The sequence below is a fragment of the Salmo salar genome, chromosome ssa21, assembly GCF_905237065.1.
Source record: "Salmo salar chromosome ssa21, Ssal_v3.1, whole genome shotgun sequence".
NCBI lineage: Eukaryota > Metazoa > Chordata > Actinopteri > Salmoniformes > Salmonidae > Salmo > Salmo salar.
Window position 1 is genome coordinate 6125113 of NC_059462.1, and position 25594 is coordinate 6150706.

Here is a 25594-nt window from a genome sequence, read left to right on the forward strand (position 1 = left end):
ATCACTCCAGTCAAGTTTGCATGTAAATCTTCCACACACCCGAAAAGCACTATGCAAAGATGGATAAAATGTTACTTTAACAGATTACAAAAGCTCCCGTGTTAGATACCATGCAAATGTTTGATTTATGGAGTGTAAATGGTAAGTTGAGAAGAGAATTGGTTTAAAATGTGCTTTGGTGACATTTAAAATGCCTGCATAGGCTGTTATAAACACCATCATTTTATGAGTTGTTTACAAAAAATGACGACCAGTGATTTAAATCATTTCCGATTCCAGAGTTAACATGGTGACTCATACACCACAACACTGACTTGACATGGCCTGACATTGTAATCATTTTGGGTGATATTTTCCATAGCATAGATGCAGCCTACAGTAAATACATTCCATTCCATCCAAGAGGTTATTAACATTCAGCCTCTGTATAAAGCAGCTGCGTCTCTAGAAAGCTTTTAATGTATTGTGTATTTAGAACAATAAGCTCCAGCAGATCTTGAGCAACAATAAACTCCCTACTGTTCCTAGTGGGCTCTATAGCACTGCTGCCATGTGCTACGGGGTTTCCTAAGGGTTTATACAGGGGTGATGGGGTCTCCTAAGGGCTTTTTCAGGTGTGGGCATGGAACCCATAGTACTCACCTCTCAGGTCACTCTGGGAGGCGCTGAGATCGCCACTCAACCTCTTGTAGAGCGAGCGCATAACCTTGGCACTGCCAAAGCGCTTGAAACGGGAGCGCACATTCTCATGGTACCACTCCAAAGTGCCAATCTTGAGGACCCTGGAGAGAGAGAGGGAGAACTTCAATAATGACTGGCTATACAGACATACTTAATAGATAAACACTAAGTTACTGTTACAAGGTTTAAATCTGAAGCAGCTATTCTAGGAGTATGTTCTTGAGGTATATGTTGAGCCTTTTTTTTTGGTACATTAACGCACCACTACGTCAAGGGAAATATAGTCTCCTTTCTAACAAAGATATCTACATCATAGTTTTTAAAACATACCTTATCCTGGGTATGGGCTAAGTTGAGCATAGGGACACGGTAAGTTGAGCTGCCTACAAATGTATATACTGAATTAAATATTACCACAACCTTTTAAAACTCACGTCTATTATATTTCCCAAACACAATTCAACACAATCAGAATCACTTTGTCTTTTAGTAATTTTAAGCATCTTTTAACACAGGTTTAAAACTTAACATAGGCCAGGCCATGGTTTTACCTCATATCCCAGTGATAATGCCTTGCATTAAACCTATGTAGAAAACACTTAAATTTGCTCAACTTTCCATTGGCTCAACCAATGGCTCAACTTGCCCAACAGCAAAGCTTTTTTACTATATTAGCCCAAAAAGCTACAAGGATGCACTTTCATGCTATGTTTAGGACTTCATACTGAAGCTTATAGATACCCCAACTGATGTATAGAACAGTTTACACAACTACAGTATTTACTTTGGTTTACAAGCATCATGAAACCTGTACCCCAAATAATTAATTTGACTGTGGAAATCTGTTTTTTGGACCGAACTTGTTTACCACTTTTTCCCATGCGATTTTTTTCCTTTACAGAACGCATGAAATTATGACCTCTTCCTAAATATTTGTTCACATTATTAATTTGGTGTTTAGTTTCCTAGAAATAAGGGGTGTGTCAACAAACCCTTAAGCTCAACTTACCACACTCTCCCAAGTGAGTAGGGTAAGCATTTCAGTACTTGGATCACACACAGTATGTTAGATAAACAGTATGCGAGTTTGCAAAATGCATCAGACCAGGTGTGTGGGAGATTTGTCAGAGGGATGGATGAAAGGGACTATCTATTTGCCCTCAAACCTTGAGTAGGAATTGGGAGAGGAACTTTAGATGAAAAATACAGTGGTTCCTCCTTTAAACAACTTCTTAATGCTAGGGGGCAGTATTCGGAAGTTTGGATGACTGAGGTGCCCAAAGTAAACTGCCTGTTACTCAGGCCCAGAAGCTAGGATATGCATGGTAGTATTGGATAGAAAACACTCCAAAGTTTCTAAAACTGTTAAAATCATGTCTGTGAGTATAACAGTACTGATTTGGCAGGCGAAACCCCGAGCACAATCCATCCAGGGGAAAAAAACTGAGGTCATTGGATTCTCCAATGCTCTTCTATGGGAAACCTGATTTATTAGGACCCAGATTGCAGTTCCTATGGCTTCCACTAGATGACAACAGTCTTTAGAAATTGTTGAATGTTTTTTTTGAAAATGAAGAAGTATTCGAAGTGTCACTCAGGTGGACTCTAGTCTTTTGGTACGCGTGAATGACTGCGCGCTCCGTGTTGTTTTTCTCCGGTATTGGAAACAGTTTATTCCATCTTAAATTTGATTGATTATTTACATTTTAGGGTACCTGAGGTTGGATTAGAAACGTTGAAATGTTTGGACCAAGTTTACAGGTAACTTATTAGATACTTTGTTGTCATGTTGGGCGAGTTGGAACCGGTGTATTTCTGAATCAAATGTACCAAATAAATTGACATTTTGGGGATATAAAGAAGGAATTTATCGAACAAAACGACCATTCATTGTGTAACTGACACATTTGGGATTGCAAAAAATGAAGATCTTCAAAGGTAAGCAATTAATTTTATTGCTATTTCTGACTTTCGTTATGCATCTGTTTGGTTGGAAAATGGTTTACATGCTTTTGTACGCGGGCGCTGTCCTCAGATAATCGCATGGTGTGCTTTCGCTGTAAAGCCTTTTTGAAATCTGACACAGCGGCTGGATTAACAAGAAGTTAAGCTTTATTTTGATGTATGACACTTGTATTTTCATGAAAGTTAAATATTTATATTTCTGTCATTTGAATTTCGCGCTCTGCAATTTCACCGGATGTTGTCAAAATCTATCCCGTTAACGGGATTTGATCCTTAATAAGTTTTAAAAGTTGTGAGCTTTCGCCGCGGGACTTAAAGGTAATTTGTGGTTTAGTACGGTACCCTGCGTCACCACTTCATTGCTCCAGACCAGCACAATGGGGAGTTAGAGCACTGATTATGCTTTTGGGTCCTACTGTGTCTCTAAAAAACTATGAATAGGTGACATAAACCTAAATAGAAACTGATAATTGTGCACGACTTCAGCATTACTTACAAAACCTGTTGTTACACTAAGGTTTTTATTATTTTATTTTGTTAGGATTACTTTGCTCTTACAGTAATACTGTAGATCACTCCTGACCGGTCACGTTGTACAGCGCTTGAGTGGGGCAACAGTCTAAGACACTGCTTAGCAATGCAAGCTGTCTTACTACAGATTTAGGTTCGATATCCGTGCCAGCCACCACCGGGAGACTGATGAGGTGGCAAATGTTTTTAGTTTAGAATCCTCCAATCCTCTATATGTAATTATTGGCGGAGTGTCATGTCATATTTTTCGATATACTGTAGGCCTACCGTAGGCGACATGATACTATATAGTGTTGAGTAATGTGCTGAAGGCCTTATTTATTTAAAGAGCATATTGAAGTTAGAAGCAATAGGATTTGAAGCAATAGCCTAAAACTATTTTAGCACTGTTTTGCGCTGCTCTGAAACAATCATGGGGACTGGTCTTGATAAATCAATGAGATTTTTATTTTCACTTAATCACCTTTATTCAGATTACAATCGAACTACAAAATCTCTGAAACTGGAAACACTTATCTCCCTCACTAGCTTTAAGCACCAGCTATCAGAGCAGCTCCCAGATCACTGCACCTGTACATAGCCCATCTATAATTTAGCCCAAACTACTACCTCTTCCCCTACTTTATTTATTTATTTTATTTATTTTGCTCCTTTGCACCATATTATTTATATTTTAACTTTGAACTTTCTTCAAATAACAAATCTACCATTCCAGTGTTTTACTTGCTATACTTTATTTACTCTGCCACCATGGCCTTTTTTGCCTTTACCTCCCTTATCTCACATCATTTGCTCACATTGTATATAGTCTTATTGCTTTCTACTGTATCATTGATTGTATGTTGTTTTACTCCATGTGTAACTCTGTGTTTTTGTATGTTGTCGAACTGCTTTGCTTTATCTTGGCCAGGTCGCAATTGTAAATGAGAACTTGTTCTCAACTTGCCTACCTGGTTAAATAAAGGTGAAATAAAATAAATAAATAAATAAAATAAAAATTGAAAATAAAATAATCTCCAAAATATCGTTATTTATAGCCTTCCCGCTGTAGACGTCTTTTTCAGCACCGTTTCGCGCTGCTCTAAGACAAGCATGGAGAAATGAAAATGTTCAATTATTTTCCATGATATTCTTAAAATATAATCTCAGCCAAAAAAAACGTCCCTTTGAGGACCCTGTTTTTCAAAGATAATTCGTAAAAATTCAAATAACATCACAGATCTTCATTGTAAAGGGTTTAACACTGTTTCCCATGCTTGTTCAATGAACCACAAACAATTAATGAACATGCACCTGTGGAACAGTAATTAAGACACTAACAGCTTACAGACGCTAGGCAATTAAGGTCACAGTAATGAAAACTTAGGACACTAAAGAGGCCTTTCTACTGACTCTGAAAAACACCAAAAGAAAGATGCCCAGGGTCCCCGCTCATCTGCGTGAATGTGCCTTAAGCACGCTGCAAGGAGGCATGAGGACTGCAGATGTGGCCAGGGCAATAAATTGCAATGTCTGTACTGTGAGACGCCTAAGACAGCGCTACAGCGAGACAGGACGGACAGCTGATCGTCCTCGCAGTGGCAGACCACGTGTAACAACACCTGCACAGGATTGGTACATCCGAAAATCACACCTGCAGGACAGGTACAGAAAGGCAACAACTGCCCGAGTTACACCAGGAATGCACAATCCCTCCATCAGTGCTCAGACTGTCCGCAATAGGTTGAGAGAGGCTGGACTGAGGGCATGTATGCCTGTTGAAGGCAGATCCTCACCAGACATCACCGGCAACAACGTCATCTATGGGCACAAACCCACCGTCACTGGACCAGACAGGACTGGCAAAAAGTGCTCTTCACCAACAAGTCGCGGTTTTGTCTCACCAGGGGTGATGGTCAGATTCGCATATATCGTCAAAGGAGTGAGCGTTACACCGAGGCCTGTACTCTGGAGCGGGATCGATTTGGGGGTGGAGAGTTCGTCATGGTCTGGGGCCGTGTGTCACAGCATCATCGGACTGAGCTTGTTGTCATTGCAGGCAATGTCAACGCTGTGCGTTACAGGGAAGACATCCTCCTCCCTCATGTGGTACCTTTCCTGCAGGCTCATCCTGACATGACCCTCCAGCATGACAATGCCACCAGCCATACTGCTCGTTTTGTGCATGATTTCCTGCAAGACAGGAATGTCAGTGTTCTGCCATTGCTAGCGAAGAGCCCGGATCTCAATCCCATTGAGCACGTCTGGGACCTGTTGGATCGGAGGGTGAGGGCTAGGGCCATTCCCCCCAGAAATGTCCGTGAACTTGCAGGTGCCTTGGTGGAAGAGTGGGGTAACATCTCAGAGCAAGAACTGGCAAGTCTGGTGCAGTCCATGAGGAGGAGATGCACTGCAGTACTTAATGCAGTTGGTGGCCTCACCAGATACTGACTGTTACTTTTGATTTTGATCCCCCCTTTGTTCAGGGACACATTATTCCATTTATGTTAGTCACATGTCTGTGGAAGTTGTTCAGTTTATGTCTCAGTTGTTGAATCTCGTTATGTTCATACAAATATTTACACATTAAGTTTGCTGAAAATAAACGCAATTGACAGTGAGAGGACGTTTCTTTTTTTTGCAGATTTTATGTGTTGACTGTCTATTAAATAATCAAGGTAGGTTTCTCCAGAAATAAATAATTCTAAATAACAAACTGGCTTTATTTACAAATGAATGAGAATGTCTCACTTAGATATTCTCACAGATCCTAACGGAAAATGCCCCTTAGATATTAATTTAGAATCCTCCAATCCTCTTATGATGTAGCCTACTCCAGACTGTCACGTTGTACAGCGCAATATTTTCCATTCCATCCTAACAGAAACCCTGAGGGTTTAGTTTTAGTTTTAGTCTCGGAATACAAACACCATAATATTAATCAAATGAATTAAGCCTAATTTTTATAAATCAATCCCATGTACTATGTTATTACAAAAAATGTTTTAAATTCTCTAGTAAAGCCAATATGGGAGACTATCAAATCCTTCTTAAAGTTGCCCTCTGGTGGTCAAACTAGCACTAACTTGCATTAACATAAAAAATGGCTGACAATTAAATAACGTGCCATGGAATGCTGTAGCCGCCTGCAAGGTGTGCTGCAGTATGACACAACTTTTTAAGGAGGAACCACAGTATCCATTAAATTCTTCTTTACTTATATATTATATATAACTTCCTGGTTGCCTGAAGCAGCCTGAGACCTACCTCCAATTAGTTTTGGGGGTTGTAACAGACCAACGTTTCTTTTTTATACTGTCGCAAAGCTAACTAAAAAGCAGAATTCCCTAAGAGAGGATGGCTTTCACTTCAGCAGTGATAAATTCATCAACTTCTTTGAGGAAAATATCATGATCATTTGAAAGCAAATTACAGACTCCTCTTTAAATCTGCGTATTCCTCCAAAGCTCAGTTGTCCTGAGTCTGCACAACTCTGCCAGGACCTAGGATCAAGGCAGACACTAAAGTGTTTTAGTACTATATCTCTTGACACATTGATGAAAATAATCATGGCCTCCAAACCTTCAAGCTGCATACTGGACCCCATTCCAACTAAACTACTGAAAGAGTTGCTTCCTGTGCTTGGCCCTCCTATGTTGAACATAATAAATGGCTCTCTATCCACCGGATATTTACCAAACTCACTAAAAGTGGCAGTAATAAAGCCTCTCTTGAAAAATCCAAGCCTTGACCCAGAAATTATAAAAAACGTTCAGCCTATATTGAATCTCACATTCCTCTAAAAACATTTTGAAAAAGCTGTTGCGCAGAAACTCACTGCCTTCTTGAAGACAAACAACGTATACGAAACGCTTCAGTCTGGTTTTAAACCCCATCATAGCACTGAGACTGCACTTGTGAATGTGGTAAATGACCTTTTAATGGCGTCAGACCGAGGCTCTGCATCTGTCCTCGTGCTCCTAGACCTTAGTGCTGCTTTGGATACCATCGATCACCACATTCTTTTGGAGAGATTGGAAACCCAAATTGGTCTACATGGACAAGTTCTGGCCTGTTTTAGATCTTATTTGATGTAAAGATACCAGTTTGTCTCTGTGGATGGTTTGTCCTCTGACAAATCAACTGTAAATTTCGGTGGTCCTCAAGGCTCCGTTTTAGGACCACTATTGTTTTCACTATATATTTTACCTCTTGGTGATGTTATTCAGAAACATAATGTTAACTTTCACTGCTATGCGGACGATACACAGCTGTACATTTTGATGAAACATGGTGAATCCCCAAAATTGCCTATCCTGGAAGCCTGTGTTTCAGACATAAGGAAGTGGACGGTGGCAAATGTTCTACTTTTAAACTCGGACAAAACAGAGATGCTAGTTCTAGGTCCAAAGAAACAAAGAGATCTTCTGTTGAATCTGACAACTAATCTTGGTGGTTGTACAGTCGTCTCAAATAAAACTAGTGAAGGACCTCGGGGTCTCTTTTGACAAACATATCAAGACTGTTTCAAGGACAGCTTTTTTCCATCTACGTAACATTGCAAAAATCAGAAACTTTCTGTCCAATAATTATGCAGAAAAATGTATCCATGCTTTTGTCACTTCTAGGTCAGCCTACTGCAATGCCCTACTTTCTGGCTACCCGGATAAAGCAATAAATAAACTTCAGTTAGTGCTAAACACGGCTGCTAGAATCTTGACTAGAACCAAAAAATTTGATCACATTACTCCAGTGTTAACCTCTCTACACTGGCTTCCTTTTAAGGTTAGGGCTGATTTCAAGGTTTTACTGCTAACCTACAAAGCATTACATGGGCTTGCTCCTACCTCTCTCCCCGATTTGGTCCTGCCGTACGCTACGGTCACAAGACGCAGGCCTCCTTATTGTCCCTAGAATTTCTAAGCAAACAGCTGGAGGCAGGGCTTTTTCCTATAGAGCTCCATTTTTATGGAATGGTCTGCCTATCCAGTTGAGAGAGGCAGACACAGTCTCAATCTTTAAGTCTTTATTGAAGACTCATCTCTTCAGCAGGTCCTATGATTGAGTGTAGTCTGGCCCAGGAGTGTGAAGGTGAACGAAAAGGCACTGGAGCAACGAACCGCCCTTGCTGTCTCTGCATGGCCGGTTCCCCTCTCTCCACTGGGATTCTCTGCTTCAAATCCAATTACAGGGACTGAGTCACTGGCTTACTGGTGCTCTACCATGCAATCCCTAGAAGGGGTGCGTCACTTGAGTGGGTTGAGTCACTGACGTGATCTTCCTGTCCCCCCCCCTTGGGTTGTGCCGTGGGGGAGATCTTCGTGGGCTATACTCGGCCTTGTCTCAGGATGGTAGGTTGGTGGTTGGAGATATCCCTCTAGTGGTGTGGGAGCTGTGCTTTGGCAGAGTGGGTGGGGTTATATCCTGCCTATTTGGCCCTGTCTGGGGGTATCGTCGGACGGGGCCACAGTGTCTCCCGACCCCTCCTGTGTCAGCCTCCAGTATTTATGCTACAATAGTTTGTGTCGGGGGCCTAGGGTCAGCCTATTACATCTGGAGTATTTCTCCTGTCTTATCCGGTGTCCTGTGTGAATCTAAGTATTCTCTCTCTCTCGCTCTCTCTCGACCTGAGCCCTAGGACCATGCCTAAGGACTACCTGGCCTGATGACTCCTCACTGTCCCCAGTCCACCTGGTTGTGCTGCTGCTCCAGTTTCAACTGTTCTGCCTGCGGCTATGGAACCCTGACCTGTTCACCAGACATGCTGTTTTAAACTCTCTAGAGACAGCAGGAGCTGTAGAGATACTCTGAATAGTCAGCTATGAAAAGCCAACTGAAATTACTCCTGAGGTGCTGACCTGTTGCACCCACGACAACCACTGTGATTATTATTATTTAACCCTGCTGGTCATCTATGAACATTTCAACATCTTGGCCATGTTCTGTTATAATCTCCACCCGGCACAGCCAGAAGAGGACTGGCCACCCCTCATAGCCTGGTTCCTCTCTAGGTTTCTTCCTAGGTTCTGGCCTTTCTAGGGAGTTTTTCTTAGCCACCGTGCTTCTACACCTGCATTGCTTGCTGTTTGTGGTTTTAGGCTGGGGTTCTATACAGCACTTTGTCACATCAGCTGATGTAAGAAGGAATTTATAAATACATTTGATTGATTTGTTATGCTAACATGTAAGCATAGTATATATTAACAAACTAGCATATATAAGCTAGCATATGTTAGTATTACAGTTGTTAGCTTGTTTTAGTTAGCATACAGTTCCTTCAGAAAATATTAATATCCCTTGACTTATTCCATATTTTGTTGTGTTACAGCCTGAATTCAAACATTTATTAAATTGTTTTTTTTCTCTCACCCATCTACACACAATGTTTTTAGAAAATGTTAAAAAAATGAAATACAGAAATATCTCAAACACATATTTATTCACACCCTTGAGTCAATACATGTTAGAATTATCTTTAGAAGCGATTACATCTGGGAGTCTTTCTGGGTAAGTCTATTAGAGCACCTGGATTGTACAAATTGTGCACATTATTATTATACTTTTTTTTCAAGCTCTGTCAACTTGGTTGTTGATATTTGCTAGACAGTCATTTAAGTCGCGCAATAGATGTTCAAGCCAATTTATGTCAAAACTGTAACTAGGTCACTCAGGAACATTCAATGTCATCTTGGTAAGCAGTGAAAATTTGGCCTTGTGTTTTTGGTTATTGTCCTGTTGGAAGGTGAATTTGTCTTCTAGTGTCTGGTCTGTTGACAAGTAGACTGAACCAGGTTTTCCTTTAGGATTTTGCCTGTGCTTAGCTCTATTCTGTTTATATTGTTTTATTTTGTTTAGTCCTTGCAAATGTCAAGCATACATACAGTTGAAGTCAGAAGTTTATATACACTCAGGTTGGAGTGATTAAAACTAGTTTAAAATTGTAGACCTCCACAAATCTGGTTCATCCTTGGGAGCAATTTCCAAACGCCTGAAGGTACCACGTTCATCTGTTCAAACAATAGTACGCAAGTATAAACACCATGGGACCATGCAGCCGTCATATCGCTCAGGAAGGAGACGTGTTCTGTCTCCTAGAGATGAACGTACTTTGGTGCGAAAAGTGCAAATCAATCCCAGAACAACAGCAAAGGACCTTGTGAAGATGCTGGAATAAATAGGTACAAAAGTATCTATATCCACAGCAAAACGTGTCCTATATCAACATAACCTGCAAGGAAGAAGCCACTGCTCCAAAACCACCATAAAAAAGCCAGACTACAGTTTGCAACTGCACATGGGGACAAAGATCGTACTTTTTGGAGAAATGTCCTCTGGTCTGATGAAACAAAAATAGAACTATTTGGCCATAATGACCATCGTTATGGTTGGAGGAAAAAGGGGGAGGTTTGCAAGCCGAAGAACACCATCCCAACCGTGAAGCACGGGGGTGGCAGCATCATGTTGTGGGGGTGCTTTGCTGCAGGAGGGACTGGTGCACTTCACAAAAATCGACTAAGTAAAATTATGTGGATATACTGAAGCAACATCTCAAGACATCGGTCAGGAAGTTAAAGCTTGGTCGCAAATGGGTATTCCAAATGGACAACTGTTCACTCTGGGTGCCAGAGCAGCGAACAGTTTTGCCTGGGCTGAACGGAAACTGTGCTTCCGTAGAGGTAGGGAGGCGAGCAGGCCAGAGGTGGATTAACCTGTTGACGCGGGGGAGGCCCCCCCACCGGCGAGAAAAAAACACCCCTACTCCCTACCTTGCCCCCCCCCTTCTCAGTAACTAGAATATGCCTATGGATAGAAAATTCTGTCTGTGCAACTAACGGAGATTCCTTTACAGGAAGTGCCTGTCTGCCATTTCTGGAATCCCATCGCTTTTCTACCGAAAAAATTACCGTAAAATTCGATTTTAAACAGCGGTTGACATGCTTCGACGTACGGCAATGGAATACTTTGAATTTTATGTTGTCAGGAATTGCGCCAAGCGCGCGACACTTCTTTACTATTTCGGATAGTGTCTGGAACGCATACGAACAAAACGCCGCTATTCGGATATAACGATGGATTATTTTGGACCAAACCAACATTTGTTATTGAAGTAGACGTCCTGGGTGTGCATTCTGACGAAGACAACAAAAGGTAATGACATTTTTATAATAGTAAATATGATTATGGTGAGTGCTAAACTTGCCGGGTGTCTAAATAGCGAGCCCGTGATGCCTGGGCTATGTACTTAGAATATTGCAAAATGTGCTTTCACCAAAAGCTATTTGAAAATCGGACATATCGAGTGCATAGAGGAGGTCTGTATCTATAATTCTTAAAATAATTGTTATGCTTTTTGTGAACGTTTATCGTGAGTAATTTAGTAAAATGTTAGCGAATTCCCGTAAGTTTGCGGGGGTATGCTAGTTCTGAACGTCACATGCTAATGTAAAAAGCTGGTTTTTGATATAAATATGAACTTGATTGAACAAAACATGCATGTATTGTATAACATAATGTCCTAGGGTTGTCATCTGATGAAGATCATCAAAGGTGAGTGCTGCATTTAGCTGTCTTCTGGGTTTTGGTGACATTATATGCTGGCTTGAAAAATGGGTGTCTGATTATTTCTGGCTTGGTACTCTGCTGACATAATCTAATGTTTTGCTTTCGTTGTAAAGCCTTTTTGAAATCGGACAGTGTGGTTAGATTAACGAGAGTCTTATCTTTAAATGGCTGTAAAATAGTCATATGTTTGAGAAATTGAAGTAATAGGATTTTGAAGATTTTGAAAATCGCGCCACAGGCTGGCAGTGGCTGTTACGTAGGTGGGACGAATTCGTCCCGCCGGTCCCATAGAGGTTAACGCAGTGCCCTTCTTTGGGTGTAGGGACTGATCAGAGCCTGAAGGTACGGAGGTGCCGTTCCCCTCACAGCACCGTAGGCAAGCACCATGGTCTTGTAGCAGATACGAGCTTCAACTGGAAGCCAGTGGAGTGTGTGGAGGAGCGGGGTGATGTGCGAGAACTTGGGAAGGTTGAACACCAGACGGGCTGCGGCGTTCTGGATGAGTTCTAAGGGTTTAATGGCACAGGCAGGGAGCCCCGCCAGCAGCGAGTTGCAGTAATCCAGACGGGAGATGACAAGTGCCTGGATTAGGACCTGCACCGCTTCCTGCGAATGTTGTAGAGCATGAACCTACAGGATCGGGTCACCGCCTTGATGTTAGCTGAGAACGACAGAGTGTTATCCAGGGTCACGCCAAGGCTCTTAGCACTCTGGGAGGAGGACACAATGGAGTTGTCAACCGTGATGGCGAGATCATGGAACGGGCAGTCCTTCCCCGGGAGGAAGAGCAGCTCCATCTTGCCGAGTTTCAGCTTGAGGTGGTGATCTGTCATCCACACTGATATGTCTGCCAGACATGCAGAGATGCAATTCGCCACCTGATTATCAGAAGGGGGAAAGGAGAAGATTAATTGTGTGTCGTCTGCGTAGCAATCATAGGAGAGACCATGTGAGGATATGACAGAGCCAAGTGACTTGGTGTATAGCGAGAATAGGAGAGGGCCTAGAACTGAGCCCTGGGGGACACCAGTGGTGAGAGCACGTGGTGCGGAGACGGATTCTCGCCACGCCACCTGGTTGGAGCGACCTGTCAGGTAGGACGCAATCCAAGAGTGAGCCACGCCGGAGATGCCCAGCTCGGAGAGGGTGGAGAGGAGGATCTGATGGTTCACAGTATCAAAGGCAGCAGATAGGTCTAGAAGGATGAGAGCAGAGGAGAGAGAGTTAGCTTTAGCAGTGCGGAGAGCCTCCGTGACACAGAGAAGAGCAGTCTCAGTTGAATGGCCAGTCTTGAAACCTAACTGATTTGGATCAAGAAGGTCATTCTGAGAGAGATAGCAAGAGAGCTGGCCAAGGACGGCACGCTCAAGAGTTTTGGAGAGAAAAGAAAGAAGGGATACTGGTCTGTAGTTGTTGACTTCGGAGGGATCGAGTGTAGGTTTTTTGGGAAGGGGTGCAACTCTCGCTCTCTTGAAGACGGAAGGGACGTAGCCAGCAGTCAAGGATGAGTTGATGAGCGAGGTGAGGTAGGGGAGAATGTCTCCGGAAATGGTCTGGAAAAGAGAGGAGGGGATAGGGTCAAGCGGGCAGGTTGTTGGGCGGCCGGCCGTCACAAGTCGCAAGATTTCATCTGGAGAGATAGGGGAGAAACAGGTCAAAGCACAGGGTAGGGCAACGTGAGCAGGACCAGCGGTGTCGTTTACTTAACAAACGAGGATCGAATGTCATCAACCTTCTTTTCAAAATGGTTGACGTAGTCATCCGCAGAGAGGGAGGAGGGGGGAGGGGGAGGAGGATTCAGGAGGGAAGAGAAGGTGGCAAAGAGCTTCCTAGGATTAGAGGCAGATGCTTGGAATTTAGAGTGGTAGAAAGTGGCTTTAGCAGCAGAAACAGAGGAAGAAATTGTAGAGAGGAGGGAGTGAAAAGATGCCAGGTCCGCAGGGAGGCTAGTTTTCCTCCATTTCCGCTCGGCTGCCCGGAGCCCTGTTCTGTGAGCTCGCAATGAGTCGTCAAGCCACGGAGCAGGAGGGGAGGACCGAGCCGGCCGGGAGGATATGGGACATAGAGAGTCAAAGGATGCAGAAAGGGAGAACAGGAGGGTTGAGGAAGCAGAATCAGGAGATTGGTTGGAGAAGGATGGAGCAGAGGGAAGAGATGATAGGATGGAAGAGGAGAGAGTAGCAGGAGAGAGAGAGCGAAGGTTGCGACGGCGCAATACCATCTGAGTAGGGGCAGAGTGAGTAGTGTTGGAGGAGAGCGAGAGGGAAAAGGATACAAGGTAGTGGTCGGAGACTTGGAGGGGAGTTGCAGTCATCATTTAGGTTAGTTTTGGGGAGTAACTACAATGTTGTTGATCCATCATCAGTTTTCTCCTATCACAGCTATTCAACTCCATAACTATTTTAAAGTCACCATTGGCCTCATGGTGAAATCCCTGAGTGGTTTCCTTCCTCTCCGGCAACTGAGTTACGAAGGACGTCTGTATCTTTGTAGTGACTGGGTGTATTGATACGCCATCCAACGTGTAATTAATAACTGCACCATGCTTAAATCAAATCAAATCAAATATATTTATATAGCCCTTCTTACATCAGCTGATATCTCAAAGTGCTGTACAGAAACAATGCAGGTGTAGAAGCACGGTGGCTAGGAAAAACTCCCTAGAAAGGCCAAATCCTAGGAAGAAACCCATAGAGGAACCAGGCTATGAGGGGTGGCCAGTCCTCTTCTGGCTGTGCCGGGTGGAGATTATAACAGCACATGGCCTAGATGTTCAAATGTTCATAAATGACCAGCATTGTCAAATAATAATAATCATAGTAGTTGTCGTGGGTGCAACAAGTCAGTAACACAAGAGTGAGTGTCAGTTGGCTTTTTCATAGCCGATCATTGAGAGTATCTCTACCTCTCCTGCTGTCTATAGAAAGTTGAAAACAGCAGGTCTGGGACAGGTAGCACGTCCGGTGAATAGGTCAGGGTTCCAGCAGGTCTGGGACAACAGCTCTGGGACAGGTAGCACGTCCGGTGAACAGGTCAGGGTTCCATAGCTGCAGGCAGAACAGTTGGAACTGGAGCAGGGATATTCAATGTCTGCTTTTTTATTTTCACCCATCTTACCAATAGGTGCCCCTTTTTGCGAGGAATTGGAAAACCTCCCTGGTGTTTGTAGTTGAATCTGTGTTAGAAATTCACTGTTCAACTGAGGGACCTTACAGATAGTTGTGTATGTGGGACACAGAGATGAGGTAGTTATTCAAAAATCATGTTAAACACTATTACACAGAGTTAGTCCATGCAAATTGTTATGTGACTTGTTAAACAAATGTGTACTCCTGACCTTATTTAGGTTTGCCATTTCAAAGGGGTGGAATAATTATTGACTCAAGACATTTCAGCTTTTCATTTTTAATTAATTTCAACAAAATTCTACAAACAATCCATTTAAAATTGAGACTGTAACACAACAAAATGTGGAAAAAGTCAAGGGATGTGGATACTTTCTGAAGGCACTATATATTAGCATTACAGTTGTTGTGCTAATGTCCTAACCTTAGCATGTTTCTTCAGTTCAACTGGTCATACGGTAGGGGTCGCACACCCAGCTGACATACTTTTTGTTGTAGATGCTTCAGGCCCTAGCATGTCAGCATATATTAGCGTGAAGGTTGTTATACCGAGATGTTAGCATTAGTATGTTTCTCCAGCTCACCTGGACATGTGGCAGGGGTCGCATACCCATCCGCGCTCCTTCTTGTTGTAGCGGCTGCAGGCCTTGCAGGTGTACAGCTGGCAGTCCAGACACTGGCGCTTGCTGTTGACCAGGAACTTGAAGGGCTGCAAGCAGCGGATGCAGTGGGACTCTGTCAGGCTGGTCCCAGTGCCCAGCAGCTCTCTCTTGGTGTCCTCCTTCTCTAGCTGCGTCTTGAGCTCTCTGCAAAATACACAAGGATGGATGGATAAATTGATTGACAGAGAAATATAAACAGAAGATGGATAGAATGGCAGAGGCCAGATAGTTACAAATAATTTCTAGACTGCAAATTGACCGCAAGAAGCCCAAACAGATATAATATTAGACTAAAACATAATAATTTCAAACCTTGCTTGAATTTGTATACAATCACATACAATGAGTATACCAAACATTAGGAACAACTTCCTAATATTGAGCTGCACCACCGCTTTTGGCCTCAGAACAGCTTCAATTTGTCGGGGCATGGACTCTACAAGGTGTCGAAAGAGTTCTACAGCTGGGCACTGGGACAGGAATGCTCGCCCATTTTGACTCCAATGCTTCCCATAGTTGTGTCAAGTTGGCTGGATGTCCTTTGGGTAATGCACCATTCTTGGTACACCCAGGAACCTGTTGAGCGTGAAAACCCCAGCAGCACTGCAGTTCTTGACACAAACCGGTGTACCTGGCAGCTACTACCATACCCGTTCAAAGGCACTTAAATATTTTGTCTTGCGCATTCACCGTCTAAATGGCACACATTCAAAATCTATGTCTCAATTGTTTCCAGGCTTAAAAATCCTTGTTTAACTTGTTTACTCCCCTTCATCTACACTGATTGAAGTGGATCTAACTAGTGACATCAATAAGGGATCATAGGTTTCACCCCACCCCCCCCCCAAAAAAGCAAGAATTTCTTTAGCTCAGAAAACCTGGGGGGCCAAATAAAATCACCTGCGGGCCAAATTCACAGTTGGGGAACCCTGCTGTAGTGGATGGATGGATGGATGGATGGATGGATGGATGGATGGATGGATGGATGGATGGATGGATGGACAGACAGAAGTAAAGACAGAAGAATGAACATAGGAAAGGACAAATGGAGGGACAAACTGACAGTAGATAGGAAAGACAGTAGATTGATTATTCTATACCAGTCACAGGAGTGGAACACAATGGCCCAATTTTTCTGTAAGCCTGCAATCAGTCCCTTTCCTATCCTGTAATATGTTCAGTGATGGACCAAGGCATGTGTATCCTTGGGCTATCCAAAGTAATGAAGGTGCACTGGTATCTATGAAAGGCTTTCTATGAAGCCCGAGAGCCACGGCTCACATCTGTGGTTACATATATTTTACATAAACTGCAAACATGGCCCTGGGAAATAAGTCTGTGAGGCCATGTGAGCCATCTCACATGACTAGCCCAAAGGCTAAAATGCTATCACTTAGCAGATGAAAACTGAAGCATTATTGCTTCCTTTAAGCGGTACAATATGTTTAGTTTTCTTTGCCAAATATCAAAGCCTTGCTTGCTTGTAACAATGAAAGACAAATGTAACATATTTACAGTTTATGGTAAGGGAATGGTAAATGTCATTATGTGCTTCTTGAGTGAAAACTGACTTTTAGCTCTAACTTGTAGGCTTATGCTACGTGTCAATCTGCATTAAGCCGATTCGTTCACAACTGGCTGCTGGCTGGTGGCTGCATGGGAGTTCTCGGTATGAGCTGGAAACATGGTGGTTTTAAACTCAGCAGATTGTGTGTTCTCCAACCTTGGGAAAGTCTGAATCCCTGCCACAACTAAACCCCTGCATATCAAATGTCAACCGCTAACCTCATGAGACAACAGGTAATAAGAGAGAACTAGAAATATACGTGGCATCAGAGGTAGACATGGAGAAGGCTAACAATTCAATTTTCAATTTTCTACATGAAAACAAGTGATATTGGGGGGCTGAATGAGGGTAATTTGAGCCAGTTGAAACTGGTTTCCCTTGTCTGTCTCTCGCATTATGGTGGATTGCAAAAAGTACTTGGTGGCCATCTTGGCTATACATGATCTCGTGACATGCACGGTTGATATACAGTCGTTTCTGAGGCATATTAATCCAATAGTATGTGTCAGTAATAACGCTCAACATGCATATTGATACAGTACCTTAACTGCACTGGACTTGTACAGTTAGTAGAGCCTGACAGAAAAGTTCCATGTATGCATAATGGCTGAATTCTAGCATTGGACATACACATTGAAGTCGGAAGTTGACATACACTCAATTAGTATTTGGTAGCATTGTCTTTAAATTGTTTAACTTGGGTCAAACGTTTTGGGTAGCCTTCCACAAGCTTCCCACACACAATAAGTTAGGTGAAATTTGGCCCATTCCTCCTGACAAAGCTGGTGTAACTGAGTCAGGTTTGTAGGCCTACTTGCTCGCACACACTTTTTCAGTTCTGCCCACACATTTTCTATAGGATTGAGATCAGGGCTTTGTGATGGCCACTCCAATTCCTTGCCTTTGTTGTCCGTAAGCCATTTTGCCACAACTTCAGAAGTATGCTTGGAGTCATTGTCCATTTGGAAGACCCATTTGCGACCAAGCTTTAACTTCCTGACTGATGTCTTGAGATGTTGCTTCAATATATCCACATAATTTTACTTCCTCATGATGCCATCGATTTTTGTGACGTGCACCAGTCCCTCCTGCAGCAAAGCACCCCACAACATGATGCTGCCACCCCCGTGCTTCACGGTTGGGATGGTGTTCTTCGGCTTGCAAACGTCCCCCTTTTTCCTCCAAACATAACGATGGTCATTATGGCCAAACAGTTTTATTTTTGTTTCATCAGACCAGAGGACATTTCTCCAAAAAGTACGATCTTTGTCCCCATGTGCAGTTGCAAACCGTAGTCTGGCTTTTTTTATGGCAGCTTTGGAGCAGTGGCTTCTTTCTTGCTGAGCGGCCTTTCAGGTTATGTCGATATAGGACTCGTTTAACTGTGGATATAGATACTTTTGTACCTGTTTCCTCCAGCATCTTCACAAGGTCCTTTGCTGTTGTTCTTGGATTGATTTGCACGTTTCACACCAAAGTACGTTCATCTCTAGGAGACATAACGTGTCTCCTTCCTGAGCGGTATGACGGCTGTGTGGTCCCATGGTGTTTATACTTGCGTACTATTGTTTGTACAGATGAACATGGTTCCTTCAGGTGTTTGAAAATTGCTCCCAAGGATGAACCAGATTTGTGGAGGTCTACAATTTCTTTTCCGAGGTCTTGGCTGATTTCTTTTGATTTTCCCATGATGTCAAGCAAAGAGGCACTGAGTTTGAAGGTAGGCCTTGAAATACATCCACAGCTACACCTCCAATTGACTCAAATTTGTCAATTAGCCTATCAGAAGCTTCTAAAGCAATGACATCATTTCCTGGAATTTTCCAAGCTGTTTAACCTGTTAGGGCTAGGGGGCAGCATTTGCACGTCTGGATAAAAAAATGTACCCGATTTAATCTGGTTACTAATCCTACCCAGTAACTAGAATATGCATATACTTATTATATATGGATAGAAAACACTCTAAAGTTTCTAAAACTGTTTGAATGGTGTCTGTGAGTATAACAGAACTCATTTGGCAGGCAAAACCCTGAGACATTTTCTGACAGGAAGTGGATACCTGATTTGTTGTATTGACTTTAAACCTATCCCATTGAAAAACACAGGGGCTGAGGAATATTTTGGCACTTCCTATTGCTTCCACTAGATGTCACCAGCCTTTACAAAGTGTTTTGAGTCTTCTGGAGGGAGATCTGACCGAACAAGAGCCATGGAACGATGATGTCCCATTAGACACCTGGCGCGCGAGTTCATGTTGGGTACCCTCGTTCCAATACGTTATAAAAGAGTATGCATTCGTCCACCTTGAATATTATTCATGTTCTGGTTAAAAAGGCCCTAATGATTTATGCTATACAACGTTTGACATGTTTGAACGAACGGAAATATATTTTTTCCCCTCGTTCATGACGAGAAGTCCGGCTGGCTTAGATCATGTGCTAACAAGACGGAGATTTTTGGACATAAATGATGAGCTTTTTTGAACAAAACTACATTCGTTATGGACCTGTGATACCTGGAAGTGACATCTGATGAAGAGAATCAAAGGTAATGGATTATTTACATAGTATTTTCGATTTTAGATCTCCCCAACATGACGTCTAGTCTGTATCGCAACGCGTATTTTTCTGGGCGCAGTGCTCAGATTATTGCAAAGTGTGATTTCCCAGTAAGGTTATTTTTAAATCTGGCAAGTTGATTGCGTTCAAGAGATGTAAATCTATAATTCTTTAAATGACAATATAATATTTTACCAATGTTTTCTAATTTTAATTATTTAATTTGTGACGCTGACTTGACTGCCGGTTATTGGAGGGAAACGATTTCCTCAACATCAATGCCATAGTAAAACGCTGTTTTTGGATATAAATATGAACTTGATAGAACTAAAAATGCATGCATTGTCTAACATAATGTCCTAGGAGTGTCATCTGATGGAGATTGTAAAAGGTTAGTGCATCATTTTAGCTGGTTTTATGGTTTTGGTGACCCTGTCTTTGACTTGACAAAACATTACACACAACTCTTGTAAATGTACTGTCCTAACATACTCTAAATTTATGCCGTAAAACCTTTTTGAAATCGTAAAACGTGGTTAGATTAAGGAGATGTTTATCTTTCAAATGGTGTAAAATAGTTGTATTTTTGAAAAATTTGAATTTTGACATTTATTTGGATTCAAATTTGCCACTCTTGAAATGCACCTGCTGTTGATGGAGTGCACCACGGGTGGCACGCTAGCGTCCCACCTAGCCCATAGAGGTTAAAGGCACAGTCAACTTAGTGTATGTAAACTTCTGACCCACTGGAATGTGATACAGTGAATTATTGTCACGACTTCTGCCGAAGTCGATGCCTCTCCTTGTTAGGGCGGCAGTCGACGTCGACGGTCTTCTAGCCATCGCCAATCCATTTTTCGTTTTCCCACACACCTGGTTCTCATTTCCCTCATTATGTCTTGTGTATTTAACCCTCTGTTTCTCCCATGTTTTTGTGTGGTATTGTTTATCGGTTTTCATGTATGCGCACGTTCGGCTGGTTGCTCTGGGTTATGTTCAACCCGTATTTGTATTTTGTGTTAGTTTGTGCCGTGTGCTTTTGATTCGCTTAACATCCTTATCATTTATCGCCCTCCAGGTTCCCTTGGAGAGTTCATCAATGAGCTTGACGCCTTGATAAGTTCCTTTCCTGAGGATGGCTCACCTCTCACAGTTCTGGGTGACTTTAACCTCCCCACGTCTACCTTCGACTCATTCCTCTCTGCCTCCTTCTTTCCACTCCTCTCCTCTTTCGACCTCACCCTCTCACCTTCCCCCCCTACTCACAAGGCAGGCAATACGCTTGACCTCATCTTTACTAGATGCTGTTCACTAATCTCATTGCAACTCCCCTCCAAGTCTCCGACCACTACCTTGTATCCTTTTCCCTCTCGCTCTCATCCAACACTTCTCACTCTCCCCCTACTTGGATGGTATTGCGCCGTCCCAACCTTCGCTCTCTCTCTCCCGCTACTCTCTCCTCTTCCATCCTATCATCTCTTCCCTCTGCTCAAACCTTCTCCAACCTATCTCCTGATTCTGCCTCCTCAACCCTCCTCTCCTCCCTCTCTGCATCCTTTGATTTCCTCTGTCCCCTATCCTCCAGGCCGGCTCGGTCCTCCCCTCCTGCTCCGTGGCTCGACGACTCACTGCGAGCTCACAGAACAGGGCTCCGGGCAGCCAAGCGGAAATGGAGGAAAACTCGCCTCCCCTGCGGACCTGGCATCCTTTCACTCCCTCCTCTCTACATTTTCCTCTTCTGTCTCTGCTGCTAAAGCCACTTTCTACCACTCTAAACTCCAAGCATCTGCCTCTAACCCTAGGAAGCTCTTTGCTACCTTCTCCTCCCTCCTGAATCCTCCTCCCCCTCCCCCCTCCTCCCTCTCTGCGGATGACTTCGTCAACCATTTTGAAAAGAAGGTTGACGACATCCGATCCTCGTTGCTAAGTCAAACGACACTGCTGGTCCTGCTCACACTGCCCTACCCTGTGCTTTGACCTCTTTCTCCCCTCTCTCCAGATGAAATCTCGCGTCTTGTGACGGCCGGCCGCCCAACAACCTGCCCACTTGACCCTATCCCCTCCTCTCTTCTCCAGACCATTTCCGGAGACCTTCTCCCCTACCTCACCTCGCTCATCAACGCATCCTTGACCGCTGGCTACGTTCCTTCCGTCTTCAAGAGAGCGAGAGTTGCACCCCTTCTGAAAAAACCTACACTCGATCCCTCCGATGTCAACAACTACAGACCAGTATCCCTTCTTTCCTTTCTCTCCAAAACTCATGAACGCGCCGTCCTTGGCCAGCTCTCTTGCTATCTCTCTCAGAATGACCTTCTTGATCCTAATCAGTCAGGTTTCAAGACTGGGCATTCAACTGAGACTGCTCTTCTCTGTGTCACGGAGGCTCTCCGCACTGCTAAAGCTAACTCTCTCTCCTCTGCTCTCATCCTTCTAGACCTATCTGCTGCCTTTGATACCGTGAACCATCAGATCCTCCTCTCCACCCTCTCCGAGCTGGGCATCTCCGGCACCGCGCACGCTTGGATTGCGTCCTACCTGACAGGTCGCTCCTACCAGGTGGCGTGGCGAGAATCTGTCTCCGCACCACGTGCTCTCACCACTGGTGTCCCCCAGGGCTCTGTTCTTGGCCCACTCCTATTCTCGCTATACACCAAGTCACTTGGCTCTGTCATATCCTCACATGGTCTCTCATATCATTGCTATGCAGATGACACACAATTAATCTTCTCCTTTCCCCCTTCTGACAACCAGGTGGCGAATCGCATCTCTGCATGTCTGGCAGACATATCAGTGTGGATGACGGATCACCACCTCAAGCTGAACCTCGGCAAGACGGAGCTGCTCTTCCTCCCGGGGAAGGACTGCCCGTTCCATGATCTCGCCATCACGGTTGACAACTCCCTTGTGTCCTCCTCCCAGAGTGCTAAGAGCCTTGGCGTGACCCTGGACAACACCCTGTCGTTCTCAGCCAACATCAAGGCGGTGACCCGATCCTGTAGGTTCATGCTCTACAACATTCGCAGAGTACGACCCTGCCTCACACAGGAAGCGGCGCAGGTCCTAATCCAGGCACTTGTCATCTCCCGTCTGGATTATTGCAACTCGCTGTTCGCTGGGCTCCCTGCCTGTGCCATTAAACCCCTACAACTCATCCAGAACGCCGCAGCCCGTCTGGTGTTCAACCTTCCCAAGTTCTCTCACGTCACCCTGCTCCTCCGCTCTCTCCACTGGCTTCCAGTCGAAGCTCGCATCCGCTACAAGACCATGGTGCTTGCCTACGGAGCTGTGAGGGGAACGGCACCTCCGTACCTTCAGGCTCTGATCAGGCCCTACACCCAAACAAGGGCACTCCGTTCATCCACCTCTGGCCTGCTCGCCTCCCTACCTCTGAGGAAGCACAGTTCCCGCTCAGCCCAGTCAAAACTGTTCGCTGCTCTGGCACCCCAATGGTGGAACAAGCTCCCTCACGACGCCAGGACAGCGGAGTCAATCACCACCTTCCGGAGACACCTGAAACCCCACCTCTTCAAGGAATACCTGGGATAGGATAAAGTAATCCTTCTAACCCCCCCCTTAAAAGATTTAGATGCACTATTGTAAAGTGGTTGTTCCACTGGATATTATAGGTGAATGCACCAATTTGTAAGTCGCTCTGGATAGGAGCGTCTGCTAAATGACTAAAATGTAAATGTAAATTTAAATAAAAGGCTCCGTTTTGCTACCAAATATCTGCTCTTCTGCGCCTGACTTCCTATAGCCCTTCACGCATACCTTGACAGAATACTACACCCATTATGGAGTCAGCAGGAGCAGGTACCTATGGTAGCGGAGTTGAGGAGCGCATCCTGGAGCACACGGCGTTGATTCACCATCTCGGCACCGCCATGGACCGTGTCATCCAGACGATGGATCGCTGGGAGAGACAGGGAGGTCCTCCAGTACCTCCCCCAGCACAACAGGGGGAGGTCCTCACTACCCATCCCTCCTGTACCCGGTTCCAGTGGGATGCGTCTCGCCCTTCCCGGGGAGTATGATGGGTCGGCGGCACGGTGCCAGGGTTCCTGCTACAGCTGGACCTCTACCTGGGCACCGTTTATCCAGCTCCCTCGGGAAGGAAGAGGGTGTCCGCCCTCGTCTCGTGCCTCTCAGGGAGAGCTCTGGAGTGGGCCAATGCTGTGTGGGGAGAAGGAGATGCGGCGTTGGAGGACTTCACGGAGTTCACCCACCACTTCCGGGCAGTATTCGACCACCTGGCCTTCCCTGTAGCTCAGTTGGTAGAGCATGGTGTTTGCAACGCCAGGGTTGTGGGTTCGATTCCCACGGGGGGCCAAGTACGAAGAAAAAAAACAAATGTATGAAATGAAAAAAATGAAATGTATGCATTCACTACTGTAAGTCGCTCTGGATAAGAGCGTCTGCTAAATGACTAAAATGTAAATGTAAATGTGGTAGAGCGACGGGTGAACGTCTCTTCCACCTAAGGCAGGGGACGAGGAGCGCCCAGGAGTTTGCACTGGAGTTTCGGACCTTGGCCGCCGGAGCGGGATGGAATGACAGGGCCCTCATCGACCACTACCATTGCAGCCTGCGCATGGATGTCCGTCGGGAGTTGGCCTGCAGGGATACCGCTCTTACCTTCGACCAGCTAGTCGACATGTCCATTCGGTTGGATAAACTGCTGGCCACCCGCGGACGTCCAGAGAGGGCTCTGCCTATGGAGATGGGAGGTGCTGCGCACAGGGAGAACGGAGGAGGGGCTTTCACATGTACCATTTGTGGCCGCAGAGGTAACACTGCCGGTCGGTGCCGTGTTGGTTCCTCTAGGGTTCGAGGCAGCAGGCAGGGCACTCTTGCGTCACCCCAAGTGAGAAGGCACCATTCTCACCCACAGCCCTCTGTTGCACACATGTTTTTGTTTGTTACTTTTCCTCAGTTTTTCCCACATTCCCAGCATAAGGCGCTCGTCGATTCAGGCGCGGCTGGGAATTTTATTGACAGATCATTTGCCCATAGTTTAGGAATCCCCATCGTTCCAGTGGATGTGCCCTTCCCCGTTCACGCCTTAGATAGTCGACCATTAGGGTCAGGGTTGATTAGGGAGGTCACCGCTCCTTTGGGCATGGTGACGCAGGGGGGGTCATACGGAGAGAATTAGTCTCTTCCTTATTGACTCTCCTGCGTTTCCTGTGGTGCTGGGACTACCCTGGTTAGCTTGTCATAACCCCACTGTTCTTGGCCACAGAGGGCTCTCACGGGATGGTCGCGAGAGTGCTCAGGTAGGTGTTTAGTGGGGTTATGCACTAACCTCACCCCCTTCCAGTGTGTATTGGGGTATCAGCCAGTTCTGGCTCCTTGGCATCAGAGTCAGACCGAGGCTCCTGCGGTGGACGACTGGTTCCGGCGCGCGGAGGAAACATGGGACGCCGCCCATGTTCACCTTCAGCGCGCCGTAGTGAGACCCCGGTGCGGGTCTGGCTCTCGACCCGAAACCTGCCCCTCCGCCTGCCCTGCCGGAAGCTGGGTCCGCGGTTTGTGGGGCCATTTAAAGTCCTGAGGAGAGTGAACGAGGTTTGTTACAGGTTACAGCTTCCCCCCGATTACTGCATTAACCCCTCGTTCCATGTGTCTCTCCTCAGGCCAGTGGTGGCTGGCCCGCTCCAGGAGTCTCTGGACATCGAGGGGGCCCCGGCGTACTCCGTTCGTTCCATACTGGATTCGAGACATCGGGCGAGGGGCCTTCAGTATCTCGTGGACTGGGAGGGGTACGGTCCGGAGAAGAGATGCTGGGTTCCGGTGGAGGACATGTTGGATCCTTCTCTGCTGCGAGAGTTCCACCGTCTCCATGGGGATCGCCCTGCTCCTCAAGGCCGGTGTCGACGCACTCCTGGAGCTGCGCGTCGGTGTTCAGCGGTCGACGTCGCCGGTCTTCTAGCCGTCGCCGATCCATTTTCATTTGTTTTGTCT

General features: G+C 45.0%; 1 protein-coding gene across 2 annotated transcripts in view; it reads right to left on the reverse strand.

Annotated features, from left to right (window-relative positions):
* Positions 1-25594, reverse strand: part of mlphb (melanophilin b) — a 157408-nt gene that overhangs the window by 80573 nt on the left and 51241 nt on the right. For both annotated transcript variants that reach the window (XM_014163857.2, XM_014163856.2), the window contains exons 3-4: positions 15428-15649; positions 643-782 (exon numbers count right to left, since the gene is read on the reverse strand). In XM_014163857.2, coding sequence (XP_014019332.1) covers positions 643-782; positions 15428-15649 — 362 coding nt within the window. The remainder of the gene's footprint in view (positions 1-642; positions 783-15427; positions 15650-25594) is intronic.